The following is a 15,091-nucleotide window of genomic DNA, read 5'->3' as shown; positions in this document are numbered from 1 at the left end:
ACAAAATTTTCTAAAAGAAAAATAAATGAGCTATGGAATTTTCTCTTATTGTTTTTTCAAGGCAATTAAAAAATAAATATTGTGTTTCTAGTTTTATATATATATATATATATATATATATATATATATATATATATATATTTTCAGATCTATTAATAACATTTACTTATGGCTTATAAGTGCAATTTTGATATGAATCTCATAGAGAAAGCAGTGAAAATTTGTATTTCCCTTTGACATTTTTTAGGCATTGAATTGCCTTGACATTTCAAGAGAGCATACATTTTTTTTTTTTTCAGTTTTAAAATATGGCAATTAAATTTCATTTTTATATTTTCAATTTCCTAAACACTTTATTTTTTAATTCAAATAGTTGCATAAAATAAAGGATAGAACACAAAAAAGAAAGAACCAACAAATCTACCTCATGTCTTTCTAGCTTTAAAATTTTTCCCAGAACCCATGGAAATTTTTCTTTAATTTTTTTTTTAAATTGGGCATTTTAGTTTATTTTATTTTAACTCAAAGTAACTGAAATGGTTTTTTTCCCCCCTCACAAATAGTAACTTATTTTTATGTATATATTTTCTTAAACATCCATGGATAGAATATTTTTATGATTTCAGAAGTATGATTAAATATAAATACTTCATTTACTTTAAGAGTTAATTTTTCTAATATGAAAACTAGGATAAAAATAATTGGGCACTTGGTGGCTTAATGAAGACAGTGCTTTTTAGTAGTTTATTTTTTACTGCAGCATTCTTCTACTTAAGAATTCTCTCATTGCTATTGACATAAATTATTTAAATAAAAAAGATTTAATTAAAATTATGTTTAATCACTTTTGCAAGTGAAATGTCATCTGCCCATTATCCATTTTGTATAGTAATATCAAATTTTTTGTTTCATGTTAGACCAATATTTACATCAATTTACACAGTTGAATCATGCATCAAAGTGGTAGCTAGGGGATTTATACTTGAAAAGTTCACATATCTTCGTGATCCGTGGAATTGGTTGGATTTTATAGTCATTACCTTAGCGTAAGTCTTTATTATACTGGTTTTTGAATAAAGTAATTCATTGAATTCATAATATTGAAATATACTTTTCATTCTTCCTCTAGATATGTTACTATGGGTGTAGATTTAGGAAATTTGAGTGCGTTACGAACGTTTCGTGTTCTCAGAGCCTTAAAAACTGTAGCTATAATTCCAGGTATGTATTGATTTAAGCTCCCTTGTACATTATAAATTTCTGACAATTATTTGGAAAAGGAAAATAAACGAATTAAATTCACATACAATTATCTCAAAATTGCTCTATAATCAATGCTAACAACCTGAAATTTTGACTAAAATGTGATTTGATTTTTTTTTTTTTTTTTTTTTAGCTGAACTGTGTTGATTATTCCTATAAATCTACAAAAGAAAAAAAAAAACTTTTTAGTGTTTCAAACATTAAGTATTATATGAAATTTTGAAATCATCATCATATAATATTCTTTTGAAAAATAATTCATCTTAAGCACAATTTTGAGTTTTACTAATGAGTTTTTACTACAAAATTTTGAAATATAGCATCCCTCTTCTATTAATTATAGTATTTCTTTGCACTTTTTTTATTAAATAGGTATTTGTTTATGTATATTGTAGTTTTTATTAGATTTTTCTATCAAAGTCACTTATTTAAATTATGTTATTTTATATAATTTATTATAATAAAACTGCAAATAACATTCTAATAACTTATTATATGAATGATCTAATCTAATCTGAAAAAAATATGATACAAACTTCTTAAAGGGCAACTATAATTTGATACTTGAAGTATTGCTTTAATTTTTGGGCCCTTTAGATATAACTGTGATCTGTGATTGGAATCGCTTACCTATAAATCCATGTAATATTTGTTTTAAAGGTATCTATTTTAAAAGACAAAGTACTTGTAATGAAATTTCACTTAAAACATATTTTTTAGAAGATATATGCTATTTTGAAATTCTGAATACTTTACACTGTTTTGGTATAATGGTTGTCATCCTAATTTATGTATAGTAAAATATTTTCCTAAGCAGTTCTTTTTTTTTTTTTTTTAATATGTAATGCTAAGTATGACTTAAGGATATTAGGTATTTCTTTTATTTCAAAAATTCTACTTTAGAATATCTGTTGCAGTATCCAGTAATTAATGGCCTATTATATTCTTTCCTCCATTAAATACAAACAAGAAAAAGTATTAAAATATATCTTTATACCAATGATATAAACATCATTATTATGATTTTTTTTTGTTATGCCGTGGATAAATTTTCAATCTTGGATCTGTAGATCAAAGTAGCAAAAAACAAAACTAAAATTTAAAGTTTATTTTTCACTTTCTTATGCAATTCTCACATTTGAAAATTTTTTCCACTCAAAGAATGTTGTAACATGAATAAATAGTAATCAAACTATGCAATGTCACTTGAATAAAATATTGGAAGTAATACTTTCTTCCTAATTCTTTGATTTTTATCCAAAAATGTTTTTCAAGATAGTGTTACATCATCATGCTGTAGAATTATAAATTATAGGTAGATATTTTGCAATCAAAGCTTGGCTTGCATAATTTTACTAACAGTGAAGAACTGCATTTATGGCTTGATATGATTCTAATAGCTCAAAATAGATTATGTCTCCTTAATTCTACCAAATAAACAACGTTTATAAAACATTTCTTGTAGGATATTAATAATTGGAAATTTGGTCTGTTCTTATGGAGAAAAAAAATTCAGTCACTATTTACATCAAAGAGTGGAATCATAGTTGCTATTCAATGCATAACAATTCAATGCAATATGCATTGCTTCATTAGAATATCTGCTAAAATTAAGCAACTCCATGTATGAAAGTTCTATTTTAAATAGGATCTTAGAGTAAATAATGGAATTTGATTGTAATCATTGTTTTCTTTATGTTAGGAATTGTCATATAAAAATCATTTCTCATTTCTAATCATCATATTATCAAGAAATGTTTTTGCATTATGTTGTTGCACCAACAAATTATTTGTGATAGCACAATTCAGTTTGTCTTCTTACGATAAATTTTATGGAATAAAAGCACATTCTCTAGTAATTTTATGAATCTGCTCCAGAACATTTTTGAATAGTGTGTCAAAGTCTATCAAGTTTGTCCAATGAATTTTTGATAACTTCATGATTCCTAATTATAAATCATCGTTAAGAGACAGTAATTTATATAAGTAAGGTTAATTACAAATATTTAATTTACATAATAAGAATTTAGCAATTTCTGACATTTGTAGACTGCTGATGAAGCAAAATAAAAATGATTTTTTTGTTACATTTTTGTCATTTCTAAGTTAATCAAATAACTTGCAGTATCAAGTAAGCTTTCCTTTCTCTATTTTTTCCTTTTCTCTCTCTATCTTTTTTTATTATTATTATTTTCTTTTTCCCTTTTTTTAGATTAACATTTTAAATAGAATTGTTAGAAACTAAAATTAACTTGTAAAATGAAAAAGAAATTGATCTGAATCTCTTTCATTTACAGAAATATATTGAACAAATTCTTCAAAGCAATCAACAGACTAGTATTAAATAAATTTTGATATATGAAAAACTTGCTTATTGCATTAAGGCATTACATACTTGCTTAACATACATACTTAATGCAGTGTTTATTGTTTTTTTTCCCTCTAATACTTTGTGGATCTGTATTGGAACAAAAAAATTTTTTTCTTGATCAGAATTTTTTTCAATTGATTTTATAATTCAATTTGAGAAAACTTTTCGCATTTATTACCAATATGTATATTTCTGTTTAATGACAATCTTACTTCATTTTTTATATATTTATTTATCTGTTTTTAGGTCTCAAAACTATTGTAGGAGCTGTTATAGAGTCTGTCAAAAATCTCAAGGATGTCATAATCCTTACTTTATTTTCCTTATCAGTCTTTGCCTTACTGGGTTTACAGATTTATATGGGTATTCTGTCTCAGAAATGTGTTGCTATACCTCCTCCTGATGTAAATTTTTCTGATTGGGAATGGAGAAATTGGACATATACGGAAGGCATGTTACAAATTTTCTTTTTCCGCTTTTCATCGAATTTTCCATGCAAATCTCAGTACCTAAGATATAGTTGTTTCCTGTTATTGTTTTATGTTTATAAATGTATAAATTGAATGATCAAAATGTTATCATATTTAGGATTTTATGGATTTTGGGTTTATTTATACAAAATTGATATAATAAAACAATAATTATATCAATAAAATTGATATGATTATATATATACATACATAAAGTAAGTAATTTATTTAATTGATACATTTGATACCATCTTCAATCTATTATAGTTTTTTTTTGTTGATATTTTGCATTTTTTTTTCTTTCAATGAAATGTTGTATTTAATTTATATTTGTATAATAATTTTTTTATTGCTTTCAGCTAATTGGTTAAAAGAAGATGAAAACTATATACTATGTGGGAATTCCTCAGGAGCCAGGTTGTGTATCTGAATGTTTACTTTTGCTTTTATTAGACACTATTTGTTTTTTTAAATATTGTATAAATGAATAATAGGGATTTATGAAAATGGATTATTTTTAAAAACTCAATTTGTGTTATTAATTAGAAAATTATCTTTCATATAAAGGCATTGAATGTTAATATTATTTTTTAGCTTCACAATTTTTTTTAACCATATTATCATTTTAAAAAGTCTAAATTTAACCATCTATTTGTTAAAGAATGAAATTAGCAAACTGTTTTAAAATTCTTGTAGTAACTTTATAACCATCCACATTTAACAAAAGATTCAAAACTTTTCTTATTTTTGATGCAAATTGAGGTTAAATTTTAATTTAAGAATCAAAATTTGTGTAAAAAAATTGTTTTATTACAAAGTTAAACATTGATGAAAACTTTTGTAGTTATTTAAAAAATACAAATAATTTTATAGAATTCAGATTTGCATTCGAAGACCATAAATTCTTGTTTTAATTATATTATAAATTTTAAATATTCTCTTTATTTGATATATCATTGTTGTGTATTTGGTGGTAAAATAAAATTACGTTTAAAAGAAAAACTTCTTTTTATATATTAAAAATTCACATTTCTTTATTTAAAATCAGCATTCTTTTATTGGCTATTGAGATCAGGTTTTACATTTCCTGAAAAAGAAAATCAATCGACTCCATGAAAAATGGTTTATGAAAATAAATCATAAAATCATTTAAAAAGCTGAAAATATTTTAAAATAATCTCCAGTGCAGGTTATGTTATTTATTTTATTAAAAGTAAATATGAATTAATTTAACTACACTTATTTTCATTAATGTATTACTTTTCTACATTAGGTGAAACTGCAATATATCTAAAATGTGGGATATTTTAGTGTTTAATAGGAAGAAAATATTTCTGCAGCACTTTTAATTGTTTAACATTTATTGAATATTATTTATTTTGTTTTCTAAACTATTTGTCACTAATTATTTGTTTTTATTTTACAGGCAATGTCCAAATAATTCTGTTTGTTTACAAGGTGTTGGTCCAAATCCAAACTATGGATATACTACATTTGATAGTTTTCCGTGGGCTTTATTAAGTGCATTTCGTTTAATGACGCAAGATTTTTGGGAAAGTTTGTATCAAATGGTAAGAGAAAGTCAGCTTTAAAAATGTCTTTATTTAAACATAAATTATTTTATGGACACATGTTATGTACGAATGAATACTCCCTACAGCTTCGAGTTATGTCATGTAATAGTTAATAGATTATGTTATTTATTTTCGCATCCATATTTATAAGAAATAAAAACATAGAAGGCAGTTTATCATGCAAAATTTCTTATCAATTACATTTGAAATGTAGAAAAATGCTGAATATAAATCAAAACTATTACATTCTTATTATAATATATTTTTAATATATGCTCTTATTGAATTGAATTCATTCTCAAATATCTTTTGAAACTATATTATACACAAAACATATAGTATTATACATTATCCATATATATGTTGGAGCATAAGTGGATCAAGTTTTTGCACCATTAAAATTGACAAAAATCAACCATCCATAAATAAGTATCTTAAAACAAGTCTACACTGAACATTTAAATGTTATTTGAATTTTTTTTGTTTTTTTGCCATGTGAGAACATAATGTTGTTTTGGTTAGGGGATTTTGAAGCTCGAAATCACGTAGGTAATGAATAAAGCATAAACGGTAATTTTGATTGACCTGCTTTTACGAGTATTGGTTTATTATTACGTATGCTTCTTTGACAGCAAATGCATTTTTGAAAGAAGCATATGTAAAGCACAGCTAGAAAAATTGAAAATGAAAGTTTAAAAAAATTATATATGTATATATGGATAGAGATCAATAGAGAAGTCCCGTGACTGTTTTAAACCAGTTTTAATTGGTTAATGACTTAAAATAATTAAGACAAATAATGACTTAAAAAATAATGTTATCACATGATAACTGGAAATTTGCGATCGTAGATTTCATTTTAATTTTTTTATAATATATTTTTATTAATACTGCCTAGTGAGATGCATAAGATCTTCTTTTAAGACAAGACCTTTCTGAAATATATTTTATAAAATGTCTATCTATTTGTATGCATGATTTTTTTTTATTATATGTGCCAACTGCGAGATAGCATAAAATGAAATTGAGAGCCACATGCGTTCCACTCCACTCATAGACAGACCACTGTTTTTCTATCTCTGTTAAAGCTTTATTTAAGGCAATTGGAATTTTTTTTGCTACACGCTATAAAAATTTTTATCTAAAAATTTCTACTATCAATTTGTACAAAGATCCTATTTTCACCAAAGAATCAGTATTTTACATGATAAAAAATGGTATAAAAAATTTTTTTTTTTTTTTAGTCTTAAAAGTTTTTTTTTTTTTTTTTTTTTAATGTGTCACCTGGATTTAAGCAAGATGATAAATAGAAAACAAATAAATAAATGCATAAATTTATTTACTGGAAAAAGAAATGTGAGAAAGTTAATTGAGTATAAACTTACTAGTTTTGTCATTTTTTACATGGTATTTGCTTTGAAAAAAATTAGATGTCTATATATTTTCTCAAAATCACTAGTGTATAAAATGAAACTAAAACAAATAATTAACATTTGAATAAAATTAATTTGTTGAAATTTGAGACAAAACTGGCCGATTTTTAAAAGGCATCACAACTATATGTGTACACTATCTATAGATTGCAAAATATTTAATTTCAGCTCTGCTTCATTATATGATAATATTAAAACAGAAGTGTGTCTTGTGAATACAACCATACAATCATGAAATCTTTAAGAAAAACTTCAAGCATTATTTAGTTTTATTCTTGCAAAAATTCATTTAAAAAAAATATTCTATTTGGATTTTTAACTGTATAGCCTCAGAAAATAATAAAGTGGTAATAGATATCAAATTTAATGTTTTTGTATATAATTACCTTCTCACTTTACAGGTGCTAAAAACTGCAGGACCTTGGCACATGTGTTTCTTTGTTGTTATTATATTTTTGGGTTCGTTCTACTTAGTGAATCTAATCTTAGCCATTGTAGCCATGTCTTATGATGAGTTGCAGAAGAAAGCAGAACTGGAAGAAGAAGCAATAGCTGCTGAAGAAGCTGCACTACAAGCTGCAGCTGATGCAGCAGCGGCAGCAGAAGCAAATCGGCTTGTAAGTATTGCTAATGTTATGTAATCTTATCATTGTAAGAATGCATGTCTGCTTAAATGAATAAAGAGGAAGAAAAAAAAAGCTTTAATGTTAGTTTTAAATTCTAACATCTTTCTCTTATAATATTTCTTACCTGATTTTATTTTGAAGTCATGCATAATAAGTCTCCATCAAATTGCTTTTCTTTGTTCAATTTTAATAATCTAGAGAAGAAAATTATTTGTTCTTCATTTCTTAGGGTAATTTCTATTTTATTTGATACCACATGAAATAATATGAAACATTATTTGCTTGATTATCAACAAATTGTGTAATTTTCTTTGTTTAGATATGATTAACTCATTATATATATATATATATATATATATATATATATATATATATATATATATATATATATATATATATATTTGCTACACCTGATAGTTTAGTTTCATTCTGTATATATATATCGGGCAATATTGAGTGTTGCAGAAAGTGTATATTCTGTGCTTCATTTCTATGCAACAAGTGAACAGATGTGAAATTTGTATAAAATTTGAAAAGAATAGAATTGTTTTATTTCAAACTTTATATTTTTGTTTTGGTTTTTATATTATAATAAAATACTATACAGAAATATGTAATTTATAGGTTATACTAACAATCTCTTACTTACTGAGTCTTTTGTTTTTTTAATGAAATGATTTTATTACACATTTTATAATGATCCCCTTTTACAAAAATATCAAATATTTTCAAAACAAAACATAATATGAATATAATTATGATATTACATAACTTTTTCTGCATATATTTATAATTTATCTAGGAAAAATTTCAAAACAAATTGGCAGTTGATGGGTTAAATTTGACTGTAACATCTTTTTAAAAAAAGTAATAATTTTTTATTCTCAAATAGGTGTTGCTAATAAATACATAAAGAGACTCTGTCATGCTGGTATCTATTATACATTAATATTTCTCATGCACCATTATAATATTTTATCAATTATAGTGAAAAAATAAATTTATAATTTCATATATAAATATTTCAAGAAATCAGCTATTATTACAACAGTTATAACATTAGAAAGAAATATTAAAATTGAAATTCCTCTAAAAATGCTTAGAAAGTGCTTATTTTTTTAAAGATAAATGATTATACATCTTTTTTTAAAGAAGGTAGGATCTGATCTCTATGAAATCATGTCAAATCTTTGTCATTCCTTGTACAAATCTAAATTTGTGACACTAATAAACTGCCCAACAGTATTATAGATTAAGCAATTTTTTTCCTGCTTTTTGTCTGTAATTTTCGTATTAAGATAGTAAATTTATTAAAGTTTTTCCATGCTTAGTAATTTAATTAATTTCATGTTTATGAAGAAACCACATCCATCCTAGAAATCCATGTCTTTAGCTCATAACTAAATCTAAGATTTTTTTTTCTTCTTTTGTCTTATCAGGCTGAGCAGGAGGCTGCGTTGAATCCTTCACCTCCCAATGGCCCAGTGAAGAGTCCGTCTGGTTCCTCTTGCAGGTCTTACGAGCTCTTCGTGGGCCAGGAGAAAACGATGGATGAACGGGATATGAAAGAACGAGCAAGCATCAAAAGTGAAACTGGAGAGAGCTCTGAATCACGGTCCCACATGAATGGCAAAGTAAGGAAGGTAGGAGAGAAATTATGTTATATGTAGTAGATGAGGAACAAGAGCCCCTAGAATTAGGCTCCACAAGGATAGGCGTACTGCTAGGCACCTTATTAGATTAGTAAGGAAATTATCACATGGTTAATATACAGGGTGATTATATTGTGAGTGGAATGAATTTAATTAATTTTCACATATTTTTTTAATGAAACTGAGTTAATGCAATAAAATGATTAAAGGAAAAAAGATCATTGTATCCTCCCCATATAATTTATTCAAGTTCTAAAAATTGTATATACTGTTCATTTCAATATCCTGAGGCAACCACTTTTTAACGATTCTACTCACTAAGGGGAGAGACGCAAATTTCGTAATTCACTTTATTGTTAAATGTAAACATCCCTTCATCTCATTTTTCCTCTCATCCCTAATTTGTCGAATTAAACCCATCCTAACACATGCACAAAAGCGCGGAGGGTTTTAGAATCTGTTGGCAAACAATAAAGATTTTCATTGAAGTGTTTTTCATTTTTTATGTTCATTCTGTGTCTGATTACTGGAATGCAAATTTTCCTGCATTTTTTTTCTTACATGTGTTGTTGTTACTGATCCCTAGTTGGTAGACAATGTCAAACCAACTCCATAAGTCCAAAAACTTCCAGAAAATCTAAAAACAATAGAGGTTTGGTAAACACCTCATCCAATTTAAAATCGATGTAAATTAAAATATGCTCAGGCGAAGCCTGGGCAGACTTACACTTGGTGCAAGTCTTAAAAACTTTCTGTCCCTGCTCAAAGGAGAGAGACCTCAAGTGCCCACTGGCAAAACGAGAGTGGCAAGTCTGTTGACATCTGTTACCCCTGAAAAGAAAAGTGCCACCAGGGCTCTTCCTAGAATACCAATAGTAATCCAAAGAGAGTTTCCACAAGTCCCTGTTCAATTTCTTTTGTTCCGAGAAAACCTCACTGAAGGTATAACACTTATCTGGATGAGGACCATGAAGAACAGCACCCTCGCCAGGGTATCAGCCATCTGGTTGCCAGAAATACTGACTTGGGATGGGACCCATTGGAAAAGAACATCAAAATTACCAGTGAGTCTTGATAAGAGTTAAGATGGACAACCCAGCTCTTTCACCAGCCTCCTTCCAATTACTAAGGTGTTGAGGATCTACTGTCAGTGAGTATCCATATAGTTGTAAAATCAGGATCAGTAATACCCTCGACAAAACTAAGGCCATTCTCAATTGCTGTAAACTCAGACCTCAACACAGAACAGTAGTCAGAATTTCTGTATTTGATGCAAAATTTAGAAGTGGGAGTACTGATGAAGACACCGCTATTAGAGTGGCCCTGTTCACTCCTGCTACCATCAGTGTACATTTGAAGGGCATCCATTGGAATGTGACTGTCGTTTTCAAAGCCATTTGTCTTATAAACTCAGGGTTATTCACGGTTTTGTTGGTAAAGTTCCATAGTTCAGTATGAAAGAATACTCCTTTGAATTCATTAACAGGGCTGAAACACGGCCTCGGTGAATGATATTCAATCCAACATGAAGGTGGCAAACTAACTATATTGTGCAAAACTGTTTGGGAGAAGGGACTATTTCTTTTCAGTCTTCGGTTGGTGTTCCAGTTCCTGAGATAGGAAACGGTTCTGTTCTGGTTCCCATAGCTGATGAGTTTATTATAGTATTTCACAAAAGAGGCCCCTCTCCTCAGGCGTAAAGGCTGGAGGTCACACTCATAAAGGGCTACATTGTCGGGGCAGCTACGCCTCAAGCCCGTGATGATTTTTGCTGCACTAGTATGAACTATTTTTAGCCTATTTAAATTATAATCTGAAGTGCAGAAGTAAATGGTAAACCCTTATTGCAATATTGGTCTTATGAGGGAGGTATAAGTCGTTTATAAAGTAGAAATGTCTGTCCCCCAGTCACTCCCAGATATATATTTTAAAATAATGAGTCGCTTTCCACATCTCACTTCCAAGGCTTGAATGTGCCTGTTACTAAGAAACTCTTGATCTGTTATAAATCCCAAGTACTTAGCATTTTTTTTCCATAGTGTAATGTCTGGCCATACAGAACAAGTATGGGTTTATAGTTATAAAGATGTATGTTAGTAGTGAAAAAACTAGTAACAAATTTAGTAGCATTAAAGATCAATTTGTGCTCTTTGGCAAAGTTACTCACATCCCTGAGTGTGAGATTAATGTTATCTTCAATTGTCTTGATATCGGTTCCAGATAGCCAGAGACGACATCATAGACAAATATTCCAACTTTGCTTCTTTTAGATATCACTTTTTCAATACCGACAAAAAATAATGAAAAAAGCATTGGCCCTAAAACTGAACCTTGAGGGACTCCCTCTAAAGTCTCTTAGAAGGGTACATGTAATTTTCTTTGAGTGAAACTAACTTATTAACTCATTTTTGTTTTTAACCCGTCTTCCCAATTTTTTTTTTTTTTTTTTTTTTTTTTTTTTTGTTGTTACCATTATGGCTTACATTATTTTATAACATTTAGCTGAAAATAGAGCTTTCAATATGAAAATATATTGACGTTTTTAAGTATATTTGTCTATGACAGATTTATATTGCTAGACTTTTTGAAACTGCACTGCTGAAAAGATTGTAATATTTAAAAAAATTTCTAATTAAATGAATATATTCATGATTAAACTTTATTGTTATATGCCTGTTCAAAAAAATCTATTTAATACATTTTTTAATCACTATACCCAATAATTTCTGATATTATTTTATTCAAAATAAACATTATGGTTTGATTACTATACATTAAAAATTTAAGCATGAGGAGTGCACTGGAAACGAAACAATAAATTACATTATTTCTTTATATCTTTCCTTGAATATTAATTCTTGATAATCACATATCTACCTTTTAAAATGATTTTGCTTTTTGAAGGATTTATGACTCAAAATGATAAATTAATTTTTAAGAAACTAAAACTTTATTTTAATTGTCATGAAATTTTCATTATTTTGTACAGTAAAACATTAAACAAAAATTTGAATTCAATTTATATTTTAAGATGGAATCCATTTGGAATAATATTTTTATCCTATTGTAATAAAGAAATATATCACTCCTCTATTACATGAATAATTTGGTGATTTTAGATGACAAAGACTTATTTTTGTGAGTTGTACATTTGATCACCCTGTTTATTAATCAAATATAAAATAACCACATACTCTGACTTGTAGACTTGGTTTTTTTTTCCCTTTCTTGTTCTTTTGCATGATGGGTTTGCTTTTATATTTGCATGAGAGATAATAAATTATGTGAATTTTCAAAATGTCTCTTAATTATTTTTTAAATTCTTCTTTTATTTCTTAAACTAGATACTAAAATTGCAAATGAATTATTGCTTGTCAAGCATTTTTCTTGAGTAATTAGTAGATAGTAAATTCTGTGTGTATGTCTTCATTGCATTGCTCGGATTTCAGTCATTATTGTGGCTTATTGGTGTGTTTTATGATTTTTCAGTGCATGGGTGTCAATAGATATAAGATATGTACTCTATTATTTGACTTTCTAAAATAATTATTTGTATTGCAAGAAAAATCCATTTCTTTTGAGTTTTCTTGGTGTTCTCTTATTATGATGATGATTTTGTGTGCAGATTTTATATTTTGTATGCATCGATGTTCTTTCTTTGGTGTGATGTATTTGCATTATAGTATTACTGAGTTTGGGCCTTATATTTCCCTACAGTATGTGGTTGCATTACTGCACAGGTGTTTCTGAATATTACATTTTTAGAATGAAAATTGTTCCTTATCTATCATGAACATATTATGCATTAATCTCACACTTCCTAAATATATATTCATTCTTAAAATTTTGAACATTATATAAATATATTGTGGAAGAGGAAGAAGTAATTAAATTTTTCTCAAAATCTTACATTTTGTATTTTAAATTTAAGTAATCTCTGTTGTTATATTGTTGATTGTTTAGTAGAGAAATTTGTTATTCTAAATTTTTATTGTATTCAATTATTTTTAAAAAATATCTTATTTGGATTTGCTTAAGAATATAATAGAGGATTGGATTAACTTTATTTTATTTTATTTTATTTATTTATTTGGGAATGGAATAATATCTTAGTTGAATCTCAGTTTTTGAACAAAATATCTTTGTTCTGAGACTCATGCAAGATGTAGTATATGCATATAGGTTTAATATTCATTAAATCTATTCAACTGCTGGAATTGAACAAGCAGTTGGAGCAGACTTGGCCACAGTTGAAAATCTGCCTTTAAATAGTCCTTCTAAATAGGATGGCTTCCAAATGGAACATTAATGTAATCAAATTAAACCTAAAATAAAATTAAATATATTACCTAATTATATAAAACTTTGTTATAATGCTTCTAACCTAAAATTTCTCCTTTTTTTTTTGTCATTTTATATGTTTAAAACTTTCATGATATTGAAAACAGTTTCAATCAGCAGTTATTTTAAACTATGATAGCTTGTTTTTAGACGTGAGTGTATTCATATTCAAATATTTTATAACTAAAAGTTTGTTTCTGTGAAGTAGAAGATATATTTTATACAAATCCCCCAGATAAGATGATATAAATTAGATGCTACCATTTAATTGAAGTAATATAATTTAATAATTCATAAGTAATTAGTTAATTCCTTTTAATAATATAACTGCATCATAAAATCAAAATTTTTATTATTAATTTTTTTTAACGAAATAAATAGAATTTCATAAAATCAAAATTCTTTTTCTTAAAATTTTTAACAAAATCAATTTAATTCTTTTCATCATATTCAGTAACTACAGATAATCTTCCTCATTCCACAATATTGACTTAAAAGTTAAATACTTTCAATGTGCTTCTACTAACTATTAGATAGTAACTACTTTAAATATGAGTACTTGATGTGAAGAGCGATCTAAGTGTTTAGAAATGGAGATAAGTATTTAAATAAATATAAATAATATTTTTAAAATTTTTATTATTAAATTCTCTCTTACAAACATTATATGAGAAAGAGGACCAATGCATATTTCTAATGCACTGATCAATCTGAGTGTCAATTGCTCATATGTCATAGATAACAAAAGGTAGATTTCAAAACTAGACAATTTTTTTGCAGTGGGCAGTTTTAAAATGTCATAACCACGATCAGGTAATTTATATTCTTATTATGTGATGCAATTTTTGTGATTGTTTATTTTCATGATGTGTAAAAATCTTTCTTCTCTAAAATTTGTGAAAATTATACACTTTGCTTGTTTCATAACTTTTAGTATGGTTTAAAATTAGTTGATTTTATTATAACAATAAGTTATGTTTTTACAACTTTCTGTAGTCAGTATTCATAGAGTAATCCTTCTTTATCCCTAGAAGTATTTCAAGAACTGTAGCCTTCTAATGTAGGTTTTATTGTAGGTCTAGCATTTTAGGCATAATAAACACCTTATTTCCAGTAGCAAATATAGTGAACAGTATTGTAGAGTCTCTAGTACATAATAATCCTGTAGTACAGTTAGGTATAGGGCTGCCAGATGCTAAATAATTTATAAAATATAACCAGTCAATGAAATTGAAATAGTTTTAATATTCTTATGGATTGGAAACCCCTGTAACATCGTTAAAACTATATCAGGGATTCTGGACCTTTTTAAATTTTTCACCACCTACATAAAAATAAGAAATACATATAACATCATAAAA

The 15,091-nt window shown here is 26.8% G+C and overlaps 1 protein-coding gene across 12 annotated transcripts in view; it reads left to right on the top strand.

The window, feature by feature from the left end:
• LOC129968177 (sodium channel protein para-like) overlaps positions 1 to 15,091 on the top strand; it is a 251,121-nt gene that overhangs the window by 170,430 nt on the left and 65,600 nt on the right. For 7 of the 12 annotated variants that reach the window (XM_056082025.1, XM_056082020.1, XM_056082028.1 and 4 more), the window contains exons 4-11: positions 918 to 1,046; positions 1,130 to 1,221; positions 3,881 to 4,084; positions 4,464 to 4,521; positions 5,531 to 5,675; positions 7,513 to 7,728; positions 9,177 to 9,380; positions 14,511 to 14,543. In XM_056082025.1, coding sequence (XP_055938000.1) covers positions 918 to 1,046; positions 1,130 to 1,221; positions 3,881 to 4,084; positions 4,464 to 4,521; positions 5,531 to 5,675; positions 7,513 to 7,728; positions 9,177 to 9,380; positions 14,511 to 14,543 — 1,081 coding nt within the window. The remainder of the gene's footprint in view (positions 1 to 917; positions 1,047 to 1,129; positions 1,222 to 3,880; positions 4,085 to 4,463; positions 4,522 to 5,530; positions 5,676 to 7,512; positions 7,729 to 9,176; positions 9,381 to 14,510; positions 14,544 to 15,091) is intronic. The other 5 variants (XM_056082026.1, XM_056082021.1, XM_056082024.1 and 2 more) reach the window with 3 other exon arrangements.

The sequence above is a fragment of the Argiope bruennichi genome, chromosome 5 (assembly GCF_947563725.1).
Source record: "Argiope bruennichi chromosome 5, qqArgBrue1.1, whole genome shotgun sequence".
NCBI classification, from domain to species: domain Eukaryota; kingdom Metazoa; phylum Arthropoda; class Arachnida; order Araneae; family Araneidae; genus Argiope; species Argiope bruennichi.
The sequence above is the reverse complement of the archived record's forward strand: the minus strand, read 5'-3'. Positions and strand labels throughout refer to the sequence as shown.